General features: G+C 53.0%; 1 protein-coding gene across 1 annotated transcript; it reads right to left on the bottom strand.

Annotated features, from left to right (window-relative positions):
* Window positions 1–23,039, bottom strand: TNS4 (tensin 4). Its single transcript, XM_070479429.1, has 13 exons — window positions 22,943–23,039; window positions 18,628–19,156; window positions 12,035–12,458; window positions 10,511–10,935; window positions 8,250–8,336; window positions 7,795–7,920; window positions 6,286–6,378; window positions 6,116–6,193; window positions 4,891–4,962; window positions 3,867–4,035; window positions 3,026–3,094; window positions 2,739–2,765; window positions 1–2,233 (listed from the first exon to the last, which is right to left on the bottom strand). The coding sequence occupies exons 2-13, from the start codon at window positions 19,064–19,066 to the stop codon at window positions 2,092–2,094; spliced, it is 2,151 nt and encodes a 716-aa protein (XP_070335530.1). The 5' UTR covers window positions 19,067–19,156; window positions 22,943–23,039; the 3' UTR covers window positions 1–2,091.

Below are 23,039 nucleotides of genomic sequence, written 5' to 3' on the forward strand. Positions count from 1 at the left end.
TTCTTGTGCAAAGACAGACACTTTATTCTCCATGAGGGGAGCGACAAGGCATCCACAGATATATGGGGGCGGGGGGCTCTCTGTGACCTTGAGAACTTGGGCACTGTGACCTTGAGAACCTTGTCCAGATTCTGTAGTCTCCGGGGTGGGGCAGTGCCTGACCACAGGCTGGGTGGGCTAGGCTCAGTCAGTCTCGCCAGCCCAGGACCGCTTCAGTCTGGTTTGGTTTCCTGGGCTGAAATAATAACCCTTCAGGCCCAACTTTGGCCAAAGATAATGATTCTCTGGCAGGGCCCCCAGCTGGGCGGGGGCAGGCACTGGTCTTTCATAGAGCAAAAGTGGGCTTCTTCCTTGAGCCTCATCTTGCATTCTCATAGTGTGGTTTCCTTAGGTCCCCAGGTCTGCTAGACAAACAGTTCCAACTTCTTGGGGGTCTTGGTGGAGGTGGGGCGGGAAAGACCGCCCACTTCTCCAAGCCTCTTGGGGGTAGCTGCCTGTTTGCATTCTTGACTCTCTGCTGCCCTCATGTGGCTATAAGGCCAGTTGCCGCCCCAGCATTGCACAGGGCAGCGCGCGTGCGCGCGCGCACGTGTGTGTGTGTGTGTGTGTGTGTGTGTGTGTCGCGCGCGCACGTGTGTGTGTGTGTGTGTGTGTGTGTGTGTGTAGGACTAGCAAGGCTGAGGCTGAGGCAGAACCAGAGAGCTGGCCCTTGTGTCCATTCTAGTGAGCAGGGGCTCTCACTGTCCCCACCTCCGGGTCTGGGTGACACAAGTAACACTAGGGCAGCTGAGACACACTTGCTTATGAGAAATTGAAAGAAGAGACGGAACTGATGCTCATTTTCAATGGAGGGGACTAGACATCAAGATTTTAAGGACAGCTGGATCATCTTTTTTGACCACGAGGGCAAGTTCCCACGTGCTTACCTGCTGAGCAACCATGGCCACGTTGGCCTGTAGAATCCAGGACAGGCGGATCTAGCTCTGTCCTGGGAATAGCAGCTCAAGAAGCTGTCAAGAAAATGGGGAAAGGAACAGATAAGGAGGGAAACAGAGTCAGTCCATCCCTCCTTTGGTCCTTGTGCGTGCATGCTAAGTTGCTTCAGTCGTGTCCGATTCTTTGTGACCCTATGGACTGTAGCCCACCTGGCTCCTCTGTCCATGGGATGCTCCAGTCAAGGATACTGGAGTGGGTTGCCATGCCTTCCTTCAGGGGGTCTTCCTGACCCAGGAATCGAACCTGCGTCTCCTGCATCTCCTGCACTGTAGGCGGATTCTTTACTGTTGAACCATCGGGGAGGCCCCCTTTGGTCCTCAATCCTTGCCAACCACCTGCTTTCAGGTTGGCCTCTGGCCATGGCCCCTGGGTCCCTACCCAGCACCTGCTGTTTGCCATGAAACGAGGGTCACAGGTCTCTAGCTCAAGCTGCTGTGTTGGTAGTGTCCAGACTGACAGAGTCCAGAGTCTTCAGAGGTTATTTTCATGGGGGGGGTGGGTCTCAGATGTGGGTCTGCTTCAGAATCACAGGGAGCTCGTTAAGATACCCACAGATGTCCCAGACGAACAGCTGACCCTGTCTGTTGCCTCCTTTTGTTTTTTTAAAGTATCCTTCTAAAACATTTATTTATTTGTTTACCTTTGGCTGCACTGGGTCTTCACCGCTGTGGACAGGCTTTCTCTAGCTGTGGCGAGCAGGGGTTACTCTCTAGGGCTGCTCACTGTGGTGCCCTCTCGTTGCAGAGCACAGGCTCTAAAGCGTGGGCTCAGTAGGTGTGGAGCTTGGGTTTAGTTTCTCCATGGCATGTGAAATCTTCCCCGACCAGGGGTCGAACCCCTGTCCCCTGCATGGGCAGGCAGATTCTTAACCACTGGACCACCAGGGAAGTCCTGCTCCTTTAAGGCTGAAGAGACTGAACCCCGGGAGGGAAGGGGGTCTGGGTGAAGGTTGCTGCTGAAGGTCATAGTGAGTTCAAGGGTTTCAACTTGGTACTGGTCCATCAGTGTGGTGAGAGGCTTCTTGCTCAGGGCAGAGGGGGGATCCTGGGCAAGCCCCTTGGGATGTCTGGGAAGGCACACAGGAAGCTCCCTCCCCTACATCCTTTCCGGGTCCTGTAGCAGAGCACCCACCAGACTGATGACCTGCGAGGCCGGCTGGAGCGTGTCATACTCCGCAAAGAGGTGGCACACATTCTCCTGGGACTCGGTCTGGCTCTTGGCCACAAACCCAAAGATCCTGATGGGAGAGGAGAGCCTTGGTGAGGAGAGCCCAGGGAGGCACAAGACTGGGAGCTGGGGAACTCAGCCCTTCCCCAGTCCTTCCCCAGCCCAGCACCTCCTTCCTGCCCTTCCGCAGCCCAGCACCTCGTCATCATGGGAGCTCTCCTAGGGGGAGGACGTGCCTCCTCCGTCAGACTGGGAGATCCCTAAGTTTAGGATCTGGGTTTCTCTCCTTTGGAATGGGGGCCCCTGAGGACAGGACCTGTGTATTCCTCAGCAGACTGGAGCGTCCCTCCAGACTAAAACCTGTGCCTGCCCGAGAAGACGGAGCTCATGTCCACCCCATTCAGACAGGTGGCTCCCAGAGAGCCGGGGCCTGTGCTGTCCCTCAGCAAACCCATGGGCTCTTAAGGTCAGCCTGGGGCCTCCCTCCTTCCCTGACTCCCTCCCCGTGTTGGGTCCGGGCCCTGCCCCAGGGAGACCTCTCATGGTGACTGACTGAGTGGACAGGAAGGCCTTACCGAGAGGGCTTGCAGTATTTCTGCCACCTGTGGAAGAGGAACAAAGACAGTTCTGGGTACCGATTCTCTGCTCCATTTCACAGAACTCCAGCTGAGCACCGCAGGGTGGGAGGAGCTGATAATGGCCAGCTGTGTTTCCTCTATCCCCATCTGCTCCCCTCCCCTCATTCTGTTGCTCCTCACCCCTTGGGGTTCAGAGGCTCTGTCTGGCACCCTGATCCCAGAGTCAGGGGGCAGTCAAAAGACCCCTGGCTGGCCTTTTCAGTCTGGCCCAGACTTGAACTTACTTCCTTTGCTCAGGATCCATGCCGCAGAATCGGAGGGTGGCGAGGGGGTAATGGCGCCGGAAAAATACCCTGGGAGGAGGCGGGGAGAGAAGGGGAGCTGGTGCGAGCCCGCCCCAGCATCCTGCCCCACCTCCATCATCTCCAACTTGAGCCTCCTAGTTCCATGATCCCTGACAGCCTGCTGTGACCTTTTAACTGCTGGACCCGGGCATGTGTTTGTATTTCTCTCCTTTCACGAGGGTCAGATATCTGCCTTGTGTCCTATGTGTTGGGGTTTTCTACCAACCCACCCAATCGCCCACTATGTCATTTAATGATTTGAGGGTAGAAATTGCTGGAGGAGGGCATGGCAACCCACTTCAGTATTCTTGTCTGGAGAATCCCACAGACAGAAGAGCCTGGTGGGCTACAGTCCACAGGATCACAAAGAGTTGGACATAACTGAAGCGACTAAGCACGCAATTACGGCTGGCCATCTCTTATTCCTCCAGCCCAGAGCCAGGATCTTGCTGGACTGAATCCCTGAGCCTGGGAAGGAGCGATCTCATTGGTCAGCCAGTCTGGCCTACAGGAGATGTTCCATCAGTGGATACAGATTTAATCAGTGCCCAACGACTGCTGTTAATTCCAAATCCATCAGTCATGATGAAGCGGCAGGAAGTCATTGCACTTAGGCCCAGAGAAGGCAGAGAACTTGTCTGGAGCCACTCAGCACATCACTGGCCTCACTGGGTCCAGGAGCCTGAATTCTAGTTCCACCACCACTCTACGGACACCTCAGCCATCCCCTCCAGCTCACCCTGCCCAGCCCTGCAGCCCCAGGACGAGGCAAGTCCCTTACTTCCTCTGGACGTCGGTCAGGGTGATGCCCTGCTCGGTGACTTTGAAGTGGACCACGGTGGGCGTGGGGAGGACATCCCTCTCCAAGGTGGCCGAGATGGCCTTCTCCACGGCCAGGGCTCCGCTCAGGGTCTCCACGCTCACAGAGCTCAGATACAGGGCATGGCAACCTGGGGGGTGGGTGCAGATACTGCGTTGGGGCCCTGCCAGAATCCACTGGGTGAGTGGAGGTCACCCAGGCCCTCCCTGCTGTCCCTCTGCCCAGAGCTGGGGAATAAGGGTGCCATCCTGTTTGGGGAATCTAGCAGGCTTCCTCTTTGAGCCATCAGGCGGGTGGGTAGGGACTGTGTGAGTGACTGAAATTTGGGGCTAACCCCAGAGGACTTTGGGGTCATCTGTTGTTTGCATCACTCTGGTCTCTGGCCCTCCAGCAGGGGGCAAGGAGGAGATGTTGCCCTGTGTGTAGGGGCGTCCTTCTGCCCCATGGCTGGTGCTTCCCCCACCTCTACCCCTCACCCACAACCCCAGAGCCCTGGCTCCTTACTGAGAGAAGAGAGAGGAGACAGGAATGGGGAGGGGGCCTTTGTGCTCAGGACACGGAATAGGAGCTGTCACTCACCCAAGTGCTGACCCATGCCTGGCCCTTGGATGTGATGAAAAGTGACCCTTCCCATAATAAACTGCCCCCAGGACTTGGACCTGACACTCCACGGAGGATGCCCTCTTCAGGACCAGGCCGTTCAGACCCAGAGAGAACCTAGCTCATCCATGTGTACACCCCGTATGCTGGGCTAAGCCTCTCCACACCCGCCCTCCTCTCCTGCCCCTCTTCCTCCTGGCCTGCTGCCCTGAGCCTCTCATCTCCTGGTTTACAGGCAGAGGGAAGAATGTGGCACCTTGTTAAAGATGGAGAAATAAAGCTGCAATGGGAAACACGTGTGGACCTGCGTGTGCCTGCACAGGGCTGGGAGGTGCCCTGGGGCGGGGCCCAGCCAAGCCTCCCCCCTACCCTGCCCCCCACTCACCCGCAGATTTCTTCAGACAGGAGGCCCGGCCATCTGCAGAGGGGTCCGAGGCCCCGTCTCCACCTCCCAATTCTGAGCCAAAGCAAAGGAACAGGCCCCCAGGGGCGGGGTGCAGTCAGTGGACCCCCGTCCTCGGAACAGACCTCATTCAGCTCTTTGAACGGGTCCCACCTCCGCCCCCACCTTCAGGAAGTGACTTGGCTGAGAAACCAGGTGTGATTCCTGTAATTAGGCAATCGGAGCTGCCCTGGGCTCCCCTAAAGCCTAGCTGGCAGATTTTTTGATCCCTCCTTCCCTGTCCCGCCTCAGGCCCCTAGACTGCAGTAGCGACCTGGCCTCAGAGGCCCCTGACCTCCTGCTTCTTTCAGGCCCTGCCCCAAACCCAGGCCTTCTTTTGTTTTTTTGCAGAAAGCAGGGAGGCTCCCGCCATCACCACACCTGGGGCTCCCTCGGCCTTGACTCCTCCCCGAGCCCCCTACAGCTCTCCTGCACACCCCGAGATGTGCTGGGCTGTAAGCTCTGGGGAGGGCGCCCTGACTTGGGCTGGAGGTTTGACCCTGTGCCCTTGGGGAAGTTACTTAATGCCTCGAATCTTCCTTTTCTTTCTTTCGTTCTCCGCGAATTTCACCCATTGATCATTTCTTTGTTCTCATAATTCTCTTCCTTGAGTTTCATGAAACAGCTGTCTGTACCTTTGTGCTCTGTTAGCTCTCTGAACACTTTGGAACAAGACAGTAAGGGAGACTTGGGTTCAGATTCGACCCTTCCCTTTCTTATCTGTGAAATGGGGACAGCCAGCAATGACTGCTTCACAGGGTTGGAGTGAGGTGTGAATGGAGGAGGGGAGGCCCAGTAAATGTTGGACCTGGAAGTAAAAACCAAACCTGGCCGAATGGGCAGATTTATGCTTCTTTTCTCCTCTCCGCAACAGAGCTGCTATTTCTCAAACATCAACTCAGCACCAGGCATTGTGCCAAAAGTCTTGCCTGAGCTTTTTCATTTCAGCCCCCACCCAGCCTAGAAGCAGATGTGATGCTAACTGTGCCCATTTCATAGATGAGGAAACAGAGGCTTAGTGAGGTTGATCTTCTCAGATGCTCACAGCTAGGAGGTAGAGATGTGGATGGACTCCAGAGCATGCACTTTTCACTGGGACACTAACATGATCCCTAAGTAAGGTGAGAGGTGACCCCTGAGAACGAACAGGCGTGGAGCCCCAGCCCACCTTTCTGCGGGATGATGAGTTTGCAGGGCAGGGCCAGGGCCATGATGGAGTGCTGGCACACGAAGGAAGAGAGGCTCCCTATGAGGAAACAGAAGCCCTTCATCAGGAGCCTGCCCCAGGCCACCTACCCTGCCTGGAAGGGGCCTGAGGGCTGGAGAGGCTCAGCTCACCGAAGTAGGGCTCCTCGTCTGCTCCTTTGAGATGCACCCCTTTGGCGGAAGACTCGATGAGGAAGTGGCGAATGAGGTCACTGCTGTCCTCGCCTGGTCAGAGAAAACATGTGGATGGAAGTGCAACTTGTTTCCTGACCCGCCTCTTCCAGTCCATCCAGAGGTTAACTTGTCCATCCCCCTGCCTCTGGATGGGACTACAGGTAGGTATCCTATCCTTGAGGCCTCCCATGAAGGAGGTGCCGACATCTTTGCTCAAAGCGTTCTGTGTCTAGTAAGACACAACCAAGTGACTTACTATGCACACGTGCAATTATTTTTTCAGGAGACCTTGCTCTTGGTTTCAATAACTCTTGGGCTGGGTTTCCCGCTCCCCCTACCTGCTCCCTCCCAGGTGCTATTATTCTGCATCAGATGGTCCCTGCTGGCGCCAGGCTGGCCTTGGGAGGGGGGACCACGCCCCTGGCCTCTTCTCTGCCAGCCCATAGCTTCCTGCTTTCTTTGGATTCCTTGGCAGGGCTTCCTTGATAACTAACGCTGCCCAGAGGTCACTTTCTTATTTGAACACAGAGGTGTGGTGTAGAGAATGTGGACTTGGGGTTTTTATCCTTTTGTGCTATTACTTGCTGGCTCAGGGGTCATTAACTCCCTCTGGAAGTTGTCAGTTCCCTTATCCATTCCCTGTGTAAGAGCTACAATCCTGGGCCTTCGATGAAGGGCTGTGACCCAGGAACCCTGTAATGCAATGGTCTGTTCCTATCTCTGTCCTCAATGAGGTTTCACTGGTGCCTTGCACAGTGTCTGGGTAGGGTGGATGATCCCTCCACACGTGTTGTGTGCAAGACCACAGGGCCTAAGCTAGCACACACGTTATTGTTATTCAGTCACTCAGTTGTTTTCAGCTCTTTGGGACACCATGGACTGTAGCCCCCTAGGCTCCTCTGTCCATGGAATTTTTCAGGCATGGATACTGGGAGTGGGTTGCCATTTCCTATTCCAGGGGATCTTCCCAACCCAGGGATCAAACACAGGTCTCCATGTCTCCTGCATTGCAGGTGACTTTACCACTGAGCCGCTGGGGAAGCTCATAAAACCCAGTATTTACTTATAAAAATAAATTGAATTCATGGAGGAAAAAATCAAACTTTATAAACTTGATGTAAAATGTTACTAGTTACTTCTTATTTGAGAAAAACAGACCAAACCAAAAAGGTCTCATTTTCACATGTTATTACTACATTACAATCTTTTGTGAGAAAGCTGGGCTGGACAGAGGTGGATACCAGAAGAGAGCAGGCTGGAGGGGGGCTGGGACCCTCCTCTTCTTCCCACCAGGGGCAGAGCAAGGAGTCTGGGGACTTGGGGAGCCTCAATACTGGGAGACCAAGGTCCATCCTCCCAGGATGGGAGGCCCAAGGTCTCCCTGCAAGTGAGCGGCAGAGCTGGGACTGGAATCCACCCAACCCAGGTGCCTCTAAGAGGCCTTGATCGAATACACAGACGGCCTACCTGGTCGGCTCTGGGCAGGTGTGGGGGCCTCCTGCACCTTCAGGGCAAGGCCGAAGGAGCCCCGGTATGAAGAACTGTCCCGCACGATGAAAGCCCCCGGCTCCTCCTTCCTCAGCAGCTCGATGGCTGGAACAATCCTTGGGTCAGAGACAGTCACCATCCCACCGGGACACCCTCCCTGCCTCAGCCCCAGTGGGTCCTCATAGAGCAGATGGTACAGAATCGCCTTTGGTCCCCAGGAAGTCCTTTCTGTTGTCTAACCTGCACCGTTCCTGCTACAGTCATTATTTGCTTGGGTCATGGGGTTCGCAGGACACCCCCTTCCCTGGACCTGCCATTTGCCATGCCGTTCCCTCCTCTACATGAACCCAGAGTCCCATCTACCCAATGCAGGGTGATGGGACCCAGACTTGATTCCTGGGTCACTCAGTCCCTGAATCAGGGCTTCATTTTACCTTGTTCTCGGGAGATGCTTGGCTTAAACCAGTATTTAGATGTGTCCATCACAAACTTCATGGTGGGCTGCATGTCCCTGGCAGGACCTGGAGACAGACAGGGGAGGGGAACCCTGTAGGCCGGATAGAGGGAAACTGAGAGACCTTCCCCTTTCTCTGCCCAGTGGTCCCATTCAACCCATCTTCCCCTATCCCTACTCCAGTGTATCTCTAGCTCCCTAAAGGGGCAAAATCTGTCAGAAGAATCCCGGAGCTTGGTGCCATCTAGGAGTCTACCCTTGTATCCTTGGTAATGGATCACAAACAAATAGATTAAAAACTCAATTCAATGAGAAACAGTTTCTCAAATTGAATACTATGCAGTAGAGACAGAAACGGGATAAATAAAAGATTCTGAGATGCATCATTTGCTTGATTTCATGTTTTCTTCCCCTTTAATAATCCTATGAGTTTCTTGGTGGGGGGAGGGATGTTCAGTTTGCAAAAGAAAATGAAAGAAAAGGAGAAAGGAAAGGAAGACAGCAGATCTGGGCAGAAGAGCATCCAGGAGTCAGGAGATGGAGTTGGGCTCTGATCTGGGACGGCTCTTTCCCTGTTGAAACCCAGAGGGAACTGAGTGAACCAGAAGTCCCGTGAGGGTCTTTAATGCTCCAACAACTCGGAAATGAAACTGAATGTTGTCTTGAGAATATTTTGCGGAATTTGCTAAGATTCCAGGGATAGTGAGTGATTATCTGGGCATCACCAATTCCGGATGGTGATATCACCAGGCCAAATAAATGTGCTCTTTGAGATGTGAAAGTGCCCCCCATTTCCCTGGGACCCTAAAGGTTGGATGGCATCACCGACTCAATGGACATGAGTTTGAGCAAACTCCAGGAGACAGTGAAGGACAAGGAAGCCTGGCTGCAGTTCATGGAGTCACAAAGAGTTGGACTCGACGCAGTGATGAACAACAACAACAAAGGCAGAGAGCAGTGGTTCTCGGTTTCAGCATCTTGAAAAGGGTATTACTGCCAGTTGAGAATAACTCATTATAAAAAATGTACTGATATCTGCAAACGATTTGTCCTAGGAAAATGTTCAAAGCATACTTGTCACCTCATTTTCTCTTGTTCTCATTGACTTGACGTCGTGGGTGGGAGCAAGCAGTGGGCTAAAGTGAGCATTTCACACCCCCCAGGAGTACCTTGATGTCTGTGGCCATGCTGAGAGCCCGGGAAGGAGATGACTGAGCCACAGGCAAGCAGCCTCCTGTCCTTGGGGCTCAGTGGGGGGCTCTGCTCCTGGGAGAGAGGTACCCCAGGGTGCTAAGGGTTAGCCTGTGTTTACTGCTTTGGGCCCTGGTTGGCTTTGTTCTTTTTGGATGCCTGTAGTTGCTGACTGCAGGGAGGAGGGTGGTTGCTGTTTTGTGGTTTTTAGCTGTCTGAATTGGAATGCATTGTCTCCGTTACCCTGGCCTTCCCCTGTCTGTGTTCGTCATCCGCCAACGTCAGAGTTAGGACTCACTCGCCCTCTCCCTCTCCTGGGTTAGTCACCCAGCCTGCTGCTTCCATATCCTGAGGGTCTCCTGGCTCTGTCCACTCTCCTCCACCCTCTGCCTCGCCCTGGACCACTTCGTGATGAAAACCCAAACAGAACCAAATAAAAACTGCTCTCCCTGCCAGGCCAGGCCCTGCAATTCATCTGCCATGCAGCTGCCAGAGTGATGGATGGAGCATGGGCCTCTGAGTCCATCACTCTCTGGTTTGAGAGTCTCTGAGGGTCTCCTGGTCCCTAAGGTTAAAGTTTACTCTTCAGCTTGGTGTTCATGGTCTTTCCCAATCTGGCCCCAAGTTACTCCCAATGACCTCACCCTGCACCCAACATCCCAGTCATTTCCTAAACATGCCATGTGCTTCCACACCTTCATACCTCTGGCCCTCTGCTGGGGCAGCCCTTCCTCTCCTGCTCTGGCCATGAACTTTTGATCCACTTTTTGGCCTCCCCACTTCTCCAGGTAAAAAGGCTCACTTCTTCCTCTGTAGCCTCACAAGACTCAGAACATCTCTTTACTTCTGTGTTTATCCTACTCTGCAGTAACCCTTTGGGTTTTTCCCCTCTCCTTCTAGACTGTGTCCCTACTAAGTGGCACAGTGCTTGGCAGACAGTAGGTACTTAATCAATGTACTGACCTGCTCTTGAAGAAACATTGGTGCTTTGCCTGTTCTCCAATAGCCAAACCTTACAAAGCGTGAAGTATTGATTGGTTTACAACTTACCCTCCGGGGATGTGGTGGGAGGGGCTTCTGGGAGGGTCTGGCTGTGGCTCCTGGGGGCTGGACAGGGCGTGCTGGAGGAAGTAGCCCCAGGGCGAACAAAGTCCTGGGGTCCTGGGGTCCTCTGGGATGGGGGAGATCCTGGCTCTGGGAAACCGTTGATCAGCACGATGGGTATGTCCACCATGGAGTTAGTGATAGATGGCGGGCAGCTGCTGGCTTGTTCCTTGGCCAGAGGTGGGGAGCGGGTTGCTCTGGGCTGGCCCATGCTTGGGGTGGCGTTGCTGGGGACCTGGAGGTCACAGGCTCTCATATACGGGGACACTGGACCAAGGCTGTGGAGGCTGGAGGAAGAGCTGCTGGGGCTTTCCAAGGATCTAGAAGATGACTGATGGCTGGAGATGCTGGAGTGGAGGAGGGACTGGCTGCTGCAAGGGGGGAGAGGGCCAGAAAGGCAGAGTGTTTGGAGGTGGGAGTGGACTGTCTGGGGCCAGAGCTGGGCTCTGGAATTTAGTGATGTAGGTGCCCATGGCTTTGGTCAGAGAACTGCATACTTCACCCCCCCCCCCCCCGCCCTCCAACCCCATCCCCAGAGCCCATCTGACTCCTAAGGGATGCTGAAGGATACAGGAGTGTACCTGCAATGGAGGGTCTGTGGTTAATTAAAGTAGCCCATGGGCTTCCCCCTGCAAGTCTCATGGCTTAGGCTGGACTCTGTTCCCCCTGCCTTCCCAGCCAGGCGATCCAACCTGTCATACCAGCCATCCTCCCTACCCACCCACCCCAAGCATTCCCAAGAGTCAGGCACACAGGCTGGACCTGGGCTGGACTATGTCCATGACTGATGCAGAGGGAATTCTCTAGCTGGAGGAAGAGAAAGAGGCCAGCTCTGTAGCCAGCCAGGCTTCTCTCTGAGCTCAGAGGCCCATGCCAACGCATGGCCGTGGAATCCCAGTCTCCTTGCCAGGGACTGCCTGGGCACAGTGGCTTCGGAGTTGGTATGGGGGACAGAGGTCCTGTGGTTTGGTCTTCCAGAGCAAGATGTGTGAGTGTATGGCTCTACTCAGAAGCCTACTGAGAACTGGGCTAGGGTGAATGTAAATAATACCCCGCCAGGTTTGCTTCCTTCCTGCTAGGTTTTGCCAGGAACAAAGATGAAGGAAGCTTTTCCCGGACCCATGATTCTCTTTATATTCTGTGTTTTGGTTTTTTTTTTAAAACAAATCTTCCTACAGATGGGCTGTAGGAGGGCTGGACAGGATACAGGTGAGCCTCATTAATGCAGTAGTTCTTTTCCCAGGAGGTAAATAGAAGTCTAGATTTTCCTATATTGAATGATACTCTAAATGCTTGAGGAAAGCTTGAGAGCCAAATGGTATAAAAGAGAACATTCATTTTTATTTTTGGTACAGTCCCAGATTTTGCTCAGAAAGAGCGGGATGTCTGATTTAGGATGTGTGTGTGTGTGTGTATGTGTGTGTGTGTGTGATGAAGGCAACATCAGAAGCTGTAGTGGGAGTTACCTACCTTCCAAACACATAGCTGACATCAGATGCTGGGCTGCCTGAGAGCATGGAGATCCTGCTGCCCAGCTGTGGGCCCTGGCCGCCCAGCCCCTTCTCCAAGCTTGGGGAAGCCACCAGTGGGGAGCCCAAGCCATGGGGGCCTGAGGTCTTACTCCCCATGCCAGGAATGGAGATGCTGGGAGATGCTGGGGAGTGAGAGGAGGAAGATGCCGAGGTGGGAGCGGGGCGCTGGTGCCCCCTGCCCTGGCTCCCAGAGAAGATGAGGCTCTCGCTGCTGCTTCGGGTCTCTCGGGGGAGGTCTCTGGAAAGGAGGAGGCCGCCAGCGCACGGGGAGCCAAAGGGTGGGGTGACAGATGGGCTGCAGCAGCTCCGCGGGCCATCGTGGCACCTTGGCCTGGTGGAGGTCACCTCGATGTACTTTATATCTTTGGGGAGAGAAGCAGAGCATCGGTGAAACCAGGGAGCTTGGACTCTCAGAACAAGGATGCTGGAAGGGTCCTCAAGGCCATCTGGTCTCTTCTTTATCAGAGAGTGCTGCGCTGGGCTTCGTCACTCAGTCGTGTCCGGCTCTCTGCAACCCCATGGACTGCAGCCCGCCAGAGGGGCCTAGTGGGCCTCAGTCCATGGGGATTCTCCAGACAAGAATACTGGAGTGGGTTGCTGTGCCCAGGGGTCCCGCCTGGCAGGCAGATTCTTTATAGTCTGAGGTACCAGGTAAGCCCACATATATATATATTTAAAGGAGCTTCCTAGATGGTGCTCATGGTAAAGAACCCTCCTGCCAATGCAGGAGACATTAAGAGACGTGGGTTCGATCCCTGGGTTGGGAAGATCCCCTGGAAGAGGGCACAGCAACCCACTCCAGTATTCTTGCCTGGGGAATCCGATAGACAGAGAAGGCTGGCAGGCTACAGTCCATGGGGTCACAAAGAGTGGGATGTGACTGAAGCGACTTAGCACACATATATTTAAAAATTTTGGCTGTGCCCCATGGCATATAGGATCTTCGCACCCCAACCAGGGATCAAACCCATGTAACCTGCGGTGGAAGTGAGGAGTCTTAACCACTGGACCACCACCCTTTCTTATACAGATGAGGAAACTGAAGCCCAGGGAGATGTTTGTTGGAATCAGGATCAGCCTCCAGCTTCACCCTCAGGGACCAGTTTCAATGTCACCTTCTCTGTGACAACTGCCCATGGGTGGAGAGAGACAGTGACATGAACACGGGCTTTGGAGTCAGACAGACCTGGGTTTCAAATCTGGCTCTGCCCCTTGCTCTCTGAGAGGTAGGCCAAGTGACTTGACCACCTAGAGCCTCAGTTTCCAGGCCTGTAGAATTGGATGGCTATACCCAGCCTCTTGGTGTTACAGTAAGGATGAACTGAGATGAAAGTAGGTGGCACAGCACAGTGTCGGGCACATAGTAAGCCCTTTAAAACTGAGAGATCCTCTCTTTAACGTGTGTTCCACTCCCCAGCCGGAAGGACTGCACCGGTCACATCTTGAGATGCCTCTATTACTCAGGCCAGTGAAAGTGGTTTCTATGTCTGTGCCTGCAATGGTGCCAGTTAGATCAGAACCTCCAGGGGTGGGCCCAGGCCTGAGGGTTTTAGCTTAGCTCCCTAGGTGTTTCCACTGTGCAATGGACTTCACCGCTGTGGTCCCCGGCCCTGCAGCACCCCTTCACCAGGGAGCTGGGAGATTGTGCAGAATCTCCAGCTCCACCCTAGGCCTACTGAATCAGTATCTGCATTTTAGCAAAATTCCAGGGGAGCTGGGTGCACCTTGGAGTTTGACAAGTCAGCGTTAGGGTTCACTTGCATGGAGAACTCCCCGGGGGCAGGGCTTGCTTGCCTTACTGAGCTGTAGACTCTTAGCACCTGAGGCTGCTGACTCACTCTGATGCTCTTTCATTCCCCAGTGGGGGCACCTAGGACTCTTGTTCCTCCCTGGAGTGGGGCGCCCTTTGGTTCTCCCCAGGGGGGATGGGTACCTCTCCTTCTGACTTGGGGGAAGGGAGCTGTTCTAGGTGCTGTTCTGGGAAAGGTGGTGAACGATTCGGGTCATTGAGCTGCTCCCTTCTAGAGGGTTGTGAGTCCTGCCTCTGGCTTCCCAGGATGAAAACTAGGGCAGAGTCAGTGGGAAACTGTACCCTCATCTCCCATCTGCCAGCCTCCCAACCCTCTGGGCTCTGGTGCATGCACCAACCCCCCCCACCACCTCTGAAGTCCCTGCCTGCCCCAGCCCGCTCTGGGCTAGGACCTTCTGGCCCTGCTCATGGTTACTGCCTCTGTCTGAGCCTGCTTGGGCTGGGTAGGGGTGGAGGATTGCATCAGATGGAGGGGGGAAGCTGGCAGGTCAACCTGTGCATGCTGTCCCAGGGGATGGAGGAACAGGCCTGGCTTTGTCGACAAACAAACCTAGGTGTAAGTCTTGGCTTTGCCACTTTCCCGCCAAGAATCATCAGGTAATTTTCCTAACTGCTCTGAGCCTCAGTTTCCTCATCTGTAAAGTGAGGATCTAAAACCAACCTCCCAAGATTCTGGTAAGGATGAGATACACTGATGAATGGGGCCTGGAGCCTGGTCCATGGTGGGCTTCGAAGAGCGTCTCCTGCCCGCCTGCTTTTGGGGGGCAGTATTGGCCAGTTGGCTAATACTCTGGCTAAGGTGGCGGTCCCACTGCTGAGGGCGAGAGAATATTTGTTACAATGTATTGTGGGCTCTGAAAGGGAAGTTTTGGAATGGGGTCAATTCTTCTGCAAGGTTGGCAAGCACGACTTTTTTAAAAAAAAAAAAAGGTCTTTATGGTATTCATGGGCTTCCCTGGTGGCTCAGATGGTAAAGAATCTGCCTGCAATGAAGGAGACCCGGGTTCAATCCCTGGGTCAGGAAGATCCCCTGGAGAAGGGAATGGGTACCCACTCCAATATTCTTGCCTGGAGAATTCCATAGACAGAGGAGCCTGGTGGGCTACAGTCCATGGGTTCACAAAGAGTCAGACACGGTTGAGTGACTAACACTTTCACTTTCACTGTGTTCATGCTCATAATCCTTTCAAACCTCAAGACCACCCTTAGGCCCACAGGGACTGCTTTTACAGTGCAGGAAACTGAGGCTCGGAGAAATGAAAGGGTAGAGCTCAGATTTATTGTGCCTTTTACAACAAAGGCTGGGATTTACTGAGCACTGTGGGCTAGCATTGCCACAGGCATAGTGCCTGTGTTAGCTCATTTAACCCTCATGACAACTTGACTGAGGTAGGAAACATCCTTAATTTCATGTCAGATGAGAAATCAAGGCTCTGAAACATTGAGGAGGGACTTCCCTGGTGGTCCAGTAGCTAAGACTCCACGCTCCCAATGCAGGGCCCTAGATCCCACAGGCCACAGTTAAAGATCCCATATGCCGCAGTGGAGATCGAAGGCCCCGCGTGCTGCAACTAAGAGCAGCCAAACAAATGCATGAATAGTGTTACAGAAAGGGTTGAGGAAGCTGATCCCTGCTCCTCTGCTCTGTCTGCAGGGAGCTCTTCCACCGAGACAGGCTCCTCGGGACCCTTTGCCAAGGCCTTGCCTGTAAGTAGATGCTCAGCTGCTTTGGGGAGGGCCTCCCGGCCTGAAGAAGAGAGACCAAAGGCCTAGCTGAGGGAACGAGAAAGAGCAAGCAGACTCGGGCAGGAGCTGTGAGTCACTCCCGCTGCTGTAGCCTGGCCTCGAGGTGGATGTGGCTGGGGTGATGGGGCCCCCGCCCCATCACCTGCATGCAGTTGCTGTTTACAGGCCCGTGGGGCAAGTCTGAGCAGTGCTGGGTGGATGCAGGCGCCGGCACCAGGCCGGGTGGGTGGAGGGGGGCCTGTGTGGGTGGGGGGCGGGCAGACGGTTATTAAACACCCTTCACTCGGGATTGGCAAACTGCCTTGCCTGGCAGAAATTCTGGAAAATAAAATGGGGGCCTGTTCCAAAGATGGGGAGGGGTGGCAGAGGTGGGGATATGGTGTTTGCTTCTAGAAGTTGTGTTCCCTGGGGGTGGTGGGTACAAGCCTGCTCCCTGCTACCACGCCGCCCCTGGCCCACCTCTGGTTAATGTGAAGGAAGGCCAGCAAGAGGCAGAGGCAGAGAAACTGGAGGCGGGGGCGGGGGGTGTGTGTGGTGTAAACTCAGTGAAGCCCTGGAGGGCAGAAAACTTGCTCCGAGGAAGAGAGAAAAGTTAGAATGTGGTTGGAGCCCAGAGGCCTGGGCTTTGAGCTGACCTACCACTCACTAGCTGTGTGACTGTGGCCACCACTTACCCTCCCTGAGCCTCAGTCTTCTCCTCTGTAAATGAGGTTTCCACTATTTCCTTCCAAGGGTAGACGCTGGGATCATGCTTACAAAAATCCTTCCATACATTTTTAAGGGAGGGATCGATATAGGATAGCCAGTGTTTAACTTTTGATTCTGCCAAGTTGGGACAAAGAGAAGCCGTGAACGTCTGCTAGCATCATAATTACAGAACATCTTCCACTCAACATGCCAAAAGTAGGACGAGTGAGACTGCAAACAGAGGGGCCCTGAACACTGGATATATTTGGCTGGGTGAAACTCACTGAGAGGCTGTGGGCCGGTGAGAGCTTTGTCACCAGGAGTGGTGGTCTCAGGGGACGGTTTTGGGAGAGAGGTGCAGTCACCACAGTGACAGGCAGGCTCTTGCTATTCTTGTGATGGCAGAGAACTTTCCAACAGGGAGCTGACCCTCTGGATATGCTAGGAGGTAGTGAGCTCCCAGGCATCACTGGTGTCCAGGCAGAGATAAGAGGAGAGGATTTTTAGAAATTCCATCAAGGGAAGCTAGGTGGCTTCATCAGGACCCTGGGACCACTGCTGCCCTCTGGCGCCCCCTGCTGCCAAGAGTCTGGTGGTCACATGCTCACAAGGGCAGGTTGTGCCTAGGGCATCTGAGAAGGCTGACAACTGCCCATCGGTCCCTTGGAGGAAGGGCCCTGTTATCAACACCCCAACCCCATACATGTGCACCCGACCCAGAGACTGCTCTCACCCCAGTTGGCCTTGAATGCATGGAAGCCCTGCCTTGGGGCATGAGCATTAAAGTCCTGTGCTTGCTCCTGCCAGTGATAATTAGGCCCAAGCTATCTTTCCTGCAGAGACATGCCCACGACTGGCCTTAAGAAGCAAAAGACTGTTGAGGGATGGAGGTGGTTCATTTAACAGGCCTGGCAGGCAATGCTCAGGGGGCAGGAGCAGAAGGCTGGCTAGAACCCAGGAACCTAGGTGCCAGAGGATCTGGGTGCTGGGCTCACCTCCACCCCAGGGTCTGAAACTGTCCTGGAGCTGGTCCTAAATGCAACTCCAATGTTGACTATAAACAGCCACCACCGATCATGACCTATAGTGTCCCAGAATTTGTGATAAACACCCACCAAACGTTATTCCTTTTAATCCTTGCAACACCCTTTGAGGTGAAAACTCATCTCTGTTTTATAGAAGAATCTGAGATACAAAGAAGTATAAGCAGCTTGTGTAAGGTTTGCCGGACTCCAGTGATTAGACTACACTGGCTTTTCACTCAAGTCCATCAACCAAGTCTTTTCATTTGTAAAATGAGGATAAAATATTCATCTCATGGAGGTGGATTGAAGGGATCAAATTATTATTATCAAAGGTTCAATTATTAACTGCTCAACATACAAGTGCCTGGGTAGAATGATAAATGCTCAATAAGCAGAAATTCTCCTGGATCCCATCTCTAATCCTCCATGTATCTCCTAGCCCACACTGATTGTTTAAACCCCTGGAGGCCTCAGTCTTCCAGCCTGTCTAATGGGGCTGCTGCTCCACGATCCTCATCCTCAACGTATACTTGAAACTCTTTGGGAAACTGAAGCCAGATGCAAAGATTTCTGGACAATCGTGGAGGTGGTGGTATCTTGGAGTTGGCTTGAACTAGCTCAAAGAAGCTGATTGTTAAATTTTCAAGATTTTTTTCAGCTGGTTGCTAAATGATGTAAACATTAAGTTAATATAGTTTGATGCTTTAGGCAATACTAAAGAGTAAACGATATAAATTTACAATATAATGACATTAAAAACAAAAGTAATAAATACTCAAAAATTCATCATGTTCTAGTTATTTTACTATGTCTATACTTGAAGTTATTTACATCTATTGTTACTGGTGAGGTGAAAATACTATTCCTATAAAAATTTCAGGGGACCAAGTTAGAACCTAAAGAGAGACACCACAGAAGACTAAGATTCAGGGACCACATATTTATCAAGCTCTTATTTATATGCATGGCACTGTATAGTATTCTTACTTGTATTAGCTTATTTTAATTCTCTGAGACATTACATAAAACAGGTATCCATCACTTTCCAAACTCAAGAACCAGATAGAATTGGACAGTGAGAACTACTTATACTTATCCCTTGTATAGAGCAGAGGAAACAGAGAGGTTAACAAACTTGTTTACAGCCGCACAGCACTCCCCAACAGGACATAGTTCTGTGTTCCTCTGACTTGATAGAAAATTCCTTCCTCATGAGGACTGGTCCCCAAGCCCTCTTCCCGGCACTGTGCCCCAGTTCCTTACCCAAGGCTTCAGGCTCTTCTTTCTTCTTCCTCAAGGTAGTGCTCTGGGTGGGCTGGGCCTCGGGGCCACCAGGCCCTGGAGGGAGCAGCTGGAATGTGGGGTCCAACTCTAGAATCATCTGGTTGAGGCTCTCCAGTGAGAAGTCAATGTAGGAGTCAAGGTCCTCCCGAGCCCCTGAGACCTGCTCCCCTGGGGCCTGCAGGAGGCAGCTGGCATTGGCTCCAGCCTGTGGGGTTGGCTGGAGCCTGCCAGGGGGCCCCTTGCAGGGCACGGGGGCCATCAGGGCCTGCGCTCCCCAGCCTTCCGTGGTATAGTAGGGACACTGCAGCGGCAGGCTCGGGCTGGGGGCCGGGTGCAGGACCCTCCTGGGTTCCTCACAGGGAGCCAAGCCGACTGCGGGGCCTCCTGCAAGCAGAGGGCTGGACATCACCTGTGACATGTTGAGGGCAGTGACTTGGCGGTTTACCTCTGGCTTCCAGCCAGACTCACATCCCACAGTTGTCACTTGCCAACCGGGAGCTCCTGGGACCTGAAAGAAGCCGGGGGTGGGAACTGAGTAATTTCTGTAGATGAAACCTCTGCCTCCCCTCCGCCTAAACAAAGGCATATTTATTCACTCATTAAAAAGCATGGCTGCTGGAACCAGACTGCCTGGGATTTGCATCCTGGCTCCAACACTTACTAGCTGTGCAACATTGGGGAAGTTAATTAACTTCTCTGTGCCTTGGCTTCCTCATCTATAGATGAGTTAATATTTATAATATACTTAGAACTTGCCTAGTATATAATAAGCAGTATGCAAGTGATGGATAAATAAAATAACCTCAATAGATGTTTGATGGCTACCTACTGTGTTCCAGCCTTACTTTAAAAATAAATAATAGCTAAAATTCTGGATTCCTAGGAGGTGCTAATGCCGGAGATGTAAGAGAGTCAGGTTAGATCCCTGTGTCGGTAAGATCCCCCAGAGGAGGGCATGGCAACCCATTCCAGTATTCTTGCCTGGGAAATCCCATGGACAGAGGAGCCTGGCAGGCTACAGTTCATGGGGTTGCAAAGAGTCAGACACAACTGAAGTGACTTAGCACAGCACAGCACAGCTAATATTCATTGAATAATTATATGTACCTAGGCTCTGGTGTATAAAACCTTTAAAAATCCTCATAACAACCCTATGAAGTAGATGCTATTATGGTTCCATTTTATAATGGGAGAACTGAGACACAAAGAGGTAAGTAACTTGCCCAAGGTCTTCAGGCCAACGGGTGTCAGAGTAGGATTGGACCCCAGCTGTGTGATGTCAGGGCCCCTGCATTTAGCTGCTACTCAGCGTGAGTCAGTTGGTGAAACAGACAGGCAAGCAGGTGAGCAATCACAACAGTGTCATCGGGGAGGAGGGGAGTCAGAAGGGACTCAGTGGGCACGGGGAGAGGGGGAGGCCAGGGAGGGGGAGGCCAGGGAGGACTTCCTGGAGGAAGGGACGTGTAAAGGGAGACAAGGATGAAAAACAGGAGCTGGCTGGGCACACCAGGTAGGGTGAGGAGGCAGGTGTACGCAGAGGCCTGATGGACCGAGGTGATCACAAGACGTTACTGAGCATCTGGGAAACAGAGAGAACCTAGGGTGAATGGAGGGAAGGTTGGGGATGGGGAAGCAGGCTGGGCAGACCCTACAGAGCCTTGCAGGCTGGGTTTGGTAGTGCTGACTCAACCCTGAGGGCAATGGAGAGCCACAGAATAGTTTAGAGCTTAGGAGTGACATCATCAGATGATATTCACTCCCTGGAGGCTCATCTGGGAAAGAGACGTCCGAGGCTTCCTGACTGTGGGAAGTTCTTCCCGTTGTCTAGCCTTAATGCTATGTGATAGCAGTTTCTCACAGGAGGTAAGAGGTTCCAAAACAGAGGCTGCCAAGAAAACTGTAAGAAGCTGGGACATGCTGGTTGGGCTACAACTGCCTGCCCTGAGCCTCACCTTCCCCCTGCCCCAGCACTCCCCAACTCCACTTTTCTTTGTTTCCAAAATGCCTCTATTACATTCTGCTTTAGAGTTAGACCTCAGTCGTGGACAAGTCATTGAGACCAGTCTGGGGCAAACAAAATGAATGCAGACTTCGGAGTCTGGAGATTTGAATTCGAACCCCAGTTCAAACAGTTCCTTAAGGTGTCAATCTGACCCTCAGTTTCCTCATCTGTGAGATGGGAATAAGAATTCCTGCTATATATCCTCCCAGAAGGTGGTGTGGAACCAGTGAGATACTGCTTGTGAAAGCTATCGGACATTTCTAAATACTACTTAGAAATCAGGGCTCATATAGGATATAATGCCTTCATAACAATAAATAATAATAGCTCCCATTTGCTGAGAACTCACCACGTGTCAGGCACTGACTTTCCCTATGATAACTCTTCTAATCCTCTCATAACCTTAGGAAGCACTGCACCCCTATTACCAGTCCATTTTACAGATGAAGATACTGAGATTCAGAGAGGTTAAGAAATCTGTGTCGGCCACACATCCAGAAAAGTGGTAGAGCTGGGTTCCAAACTCAGGCCTGGACTTTAGACCTTTAACTCCTTCTATCACATGGAGTTCAAATGCAGAGAAACACCTGAGGTCCAGAGAGGGACTGTGAGTTGCCCAAGGTCACACAGTAAGTTAATGAGAAAAATCTTTTCTACCCCACGGCTCCTGCTAGACCTGCCGCCAGACTTCCCCTTGGCCAGATCCTGGAGGGGGCAGGCATATCTTAGGCTCGGGGAGCGTGTCTATAAATGGCAGTGAAAGGGAACAAGGAACGGGCCTTCAAGCTCCTTTCTGGGGGCAGCTAAGGACATGGAGCTTTGGCTCCAGGCGCTCTGGGTTTGCTGGGGCAGGATCTCTGCACACCCTGCAGGATTTTTGGCTGTGCCTCAGAGAGCACCTGGGGTCGTGGTCTCTGTGGAATGCACTGGGTACCTGGTTCCTCCCCCGGGACTGGGATCCAGGATGTCTGCCTACTGGTTTGGAATCTGCTTTTATGCCACCCTGGCCAAGTGTCCTTTCCTCTCTGGGCCTCTGCTGTCCCATCTGTATAATGGGAATGCAATCATAACAGACACTTAAAATGTACTCATTTTGTTTTCTCCATGGTTCTTAGAAGAAGGTACTCTTATGGTGGGACTGGAGAGGTTAAGGGACTTGCCTGAGGTCATACAACCCACAGCACCCATAGTGGAACTGGGATTTGAACCCAGGTCATCTTGGCTCCTAGTCCCACACTCGGTGCCACTGTTTCATAGATTTAAGATCCATTTCACCTCTCTCTGTCCTTCTGGGATTCTAGAACCCAGTGGGACAGGTATGGGATTGAGCAAAGTTTAGGCAGCCCCTTGGGATTTTCTTTAAGTCTTCTCACTTTTGACACTCCCCGAAGCACCACCAGACCTCCCAGCGCAGGGGTTGGTCTCACTCCTTTATTCCTGGACACTCTTTCTTCTGTCCCCACCAGCACACTTCTCTAGCTCTTTCCTTCCTGCTCGAAAGGTGAGGGGAGGACCCCTGGGCTCAGCACTCTGTGTGTGCCTGTTGGGGGCTGTAGTGGGTATGGAGGGCTCCAGCCAACTCAGTCTTATTTATAGGTCCTGCCCACCCATGGGACTCAAATCTCCTTCTTTGTTCCCAAGGGTTCTGGAGGCAAGGGGATCCTGATTCCTGGGCAAATCCCCTTGTCAGTTTCAGTGCCAGCTTCTTCTCCTGACTCACTCTTTCCCTCCTACAAGCCTAGGGCAGTGGAGAGAGAGGATGACAGAGGGGAGGACAAGTGTCCCCCAGAGTGCCTCACCTCACCAGCCCAATCCCCTCCCCACCCCCCTGCTGAAAGAGTGGCTTCTGATCATCCCGTGGTCCCCACCCAGACCTGGAGAAGCAGACAGGGGCCCGCAGGGTCGGTGAAGGCCTTTCCCTAGCCCTGCTCTGCCCATCCTCTCCCTCCCACACCAGGATTCCTGATGGCCTCTGAATGACCCAGCACGGGGGGCTCTGAGGGCTCTGGGCTGGCAGGCAGGAGGCCAGGTTCTGGGTCCATTCCCTTCCCAAGTCTTCAGGACCCCAGGCAAACCACTTCCCCTCCCCAGACCCTGGTTCTCTCATCTGTACACTGAGGGCTACAGATTCAGTACCCTCAAAGTGCAGAACTGCAGTCTGTGGTCCCGGGACCATCTTATCTGTCTCCACCTTCACTCTGAGCCCCAGGAGAGGAGAAAAACTGGGGACAAGGGCTGGCTGAAGGTGCTGAGCCTCCTCCTCTTTTCTCCTTGAAGAACAAAGGTGCCTACCTGGTGTCCAGGGTGAGCAAGACGCTCCTGCCTTCACTCTCGGCTCCTGCGACAGATGAAGGGAGGCGGTCGGTCAGAGCCCAGGTGAGGGGTAAAG

This window comes from Odocoileus virginianus, chromosome 17 (assembly GCF_023699985.2).
Source record: "Odocoileus virginianus isolate 20LAN1187 ecotype Illinois chromosome 17, Ovbor_1.2, whole genome shotgun sequence".
NCBI classification, from domain to species: Eukaryota; Metazoa; Chordata; class Mammalia; order Artiodactyla; family Cervidae; genus Odocoileus; species Odocoileus virginianus.

Coding starts and splice junctions, on each gene's coding strand:
- TNS4 (XM_070479429.1), bottom strand. CDS start 19,066: ATGTCACAGGTGATGTCCAGCCCTCTGCTTGCAGGAGGCCCCGCAGTC. Junction 8,337..10,510: donor TCCCACCACATCCCCGGAGG/GTAAGTTGTAAA, acceptor GTCTGTCTCCAG/GTCCTGCCAGGGACATGCAG. Junction 6,194..6,285: donor AGACGAGGAGCCCTACTTCG/GTGAGCTGAGCC, acceptor GTTTCCTCATAG/GGAGCCTCTCTTCCTTCGTG.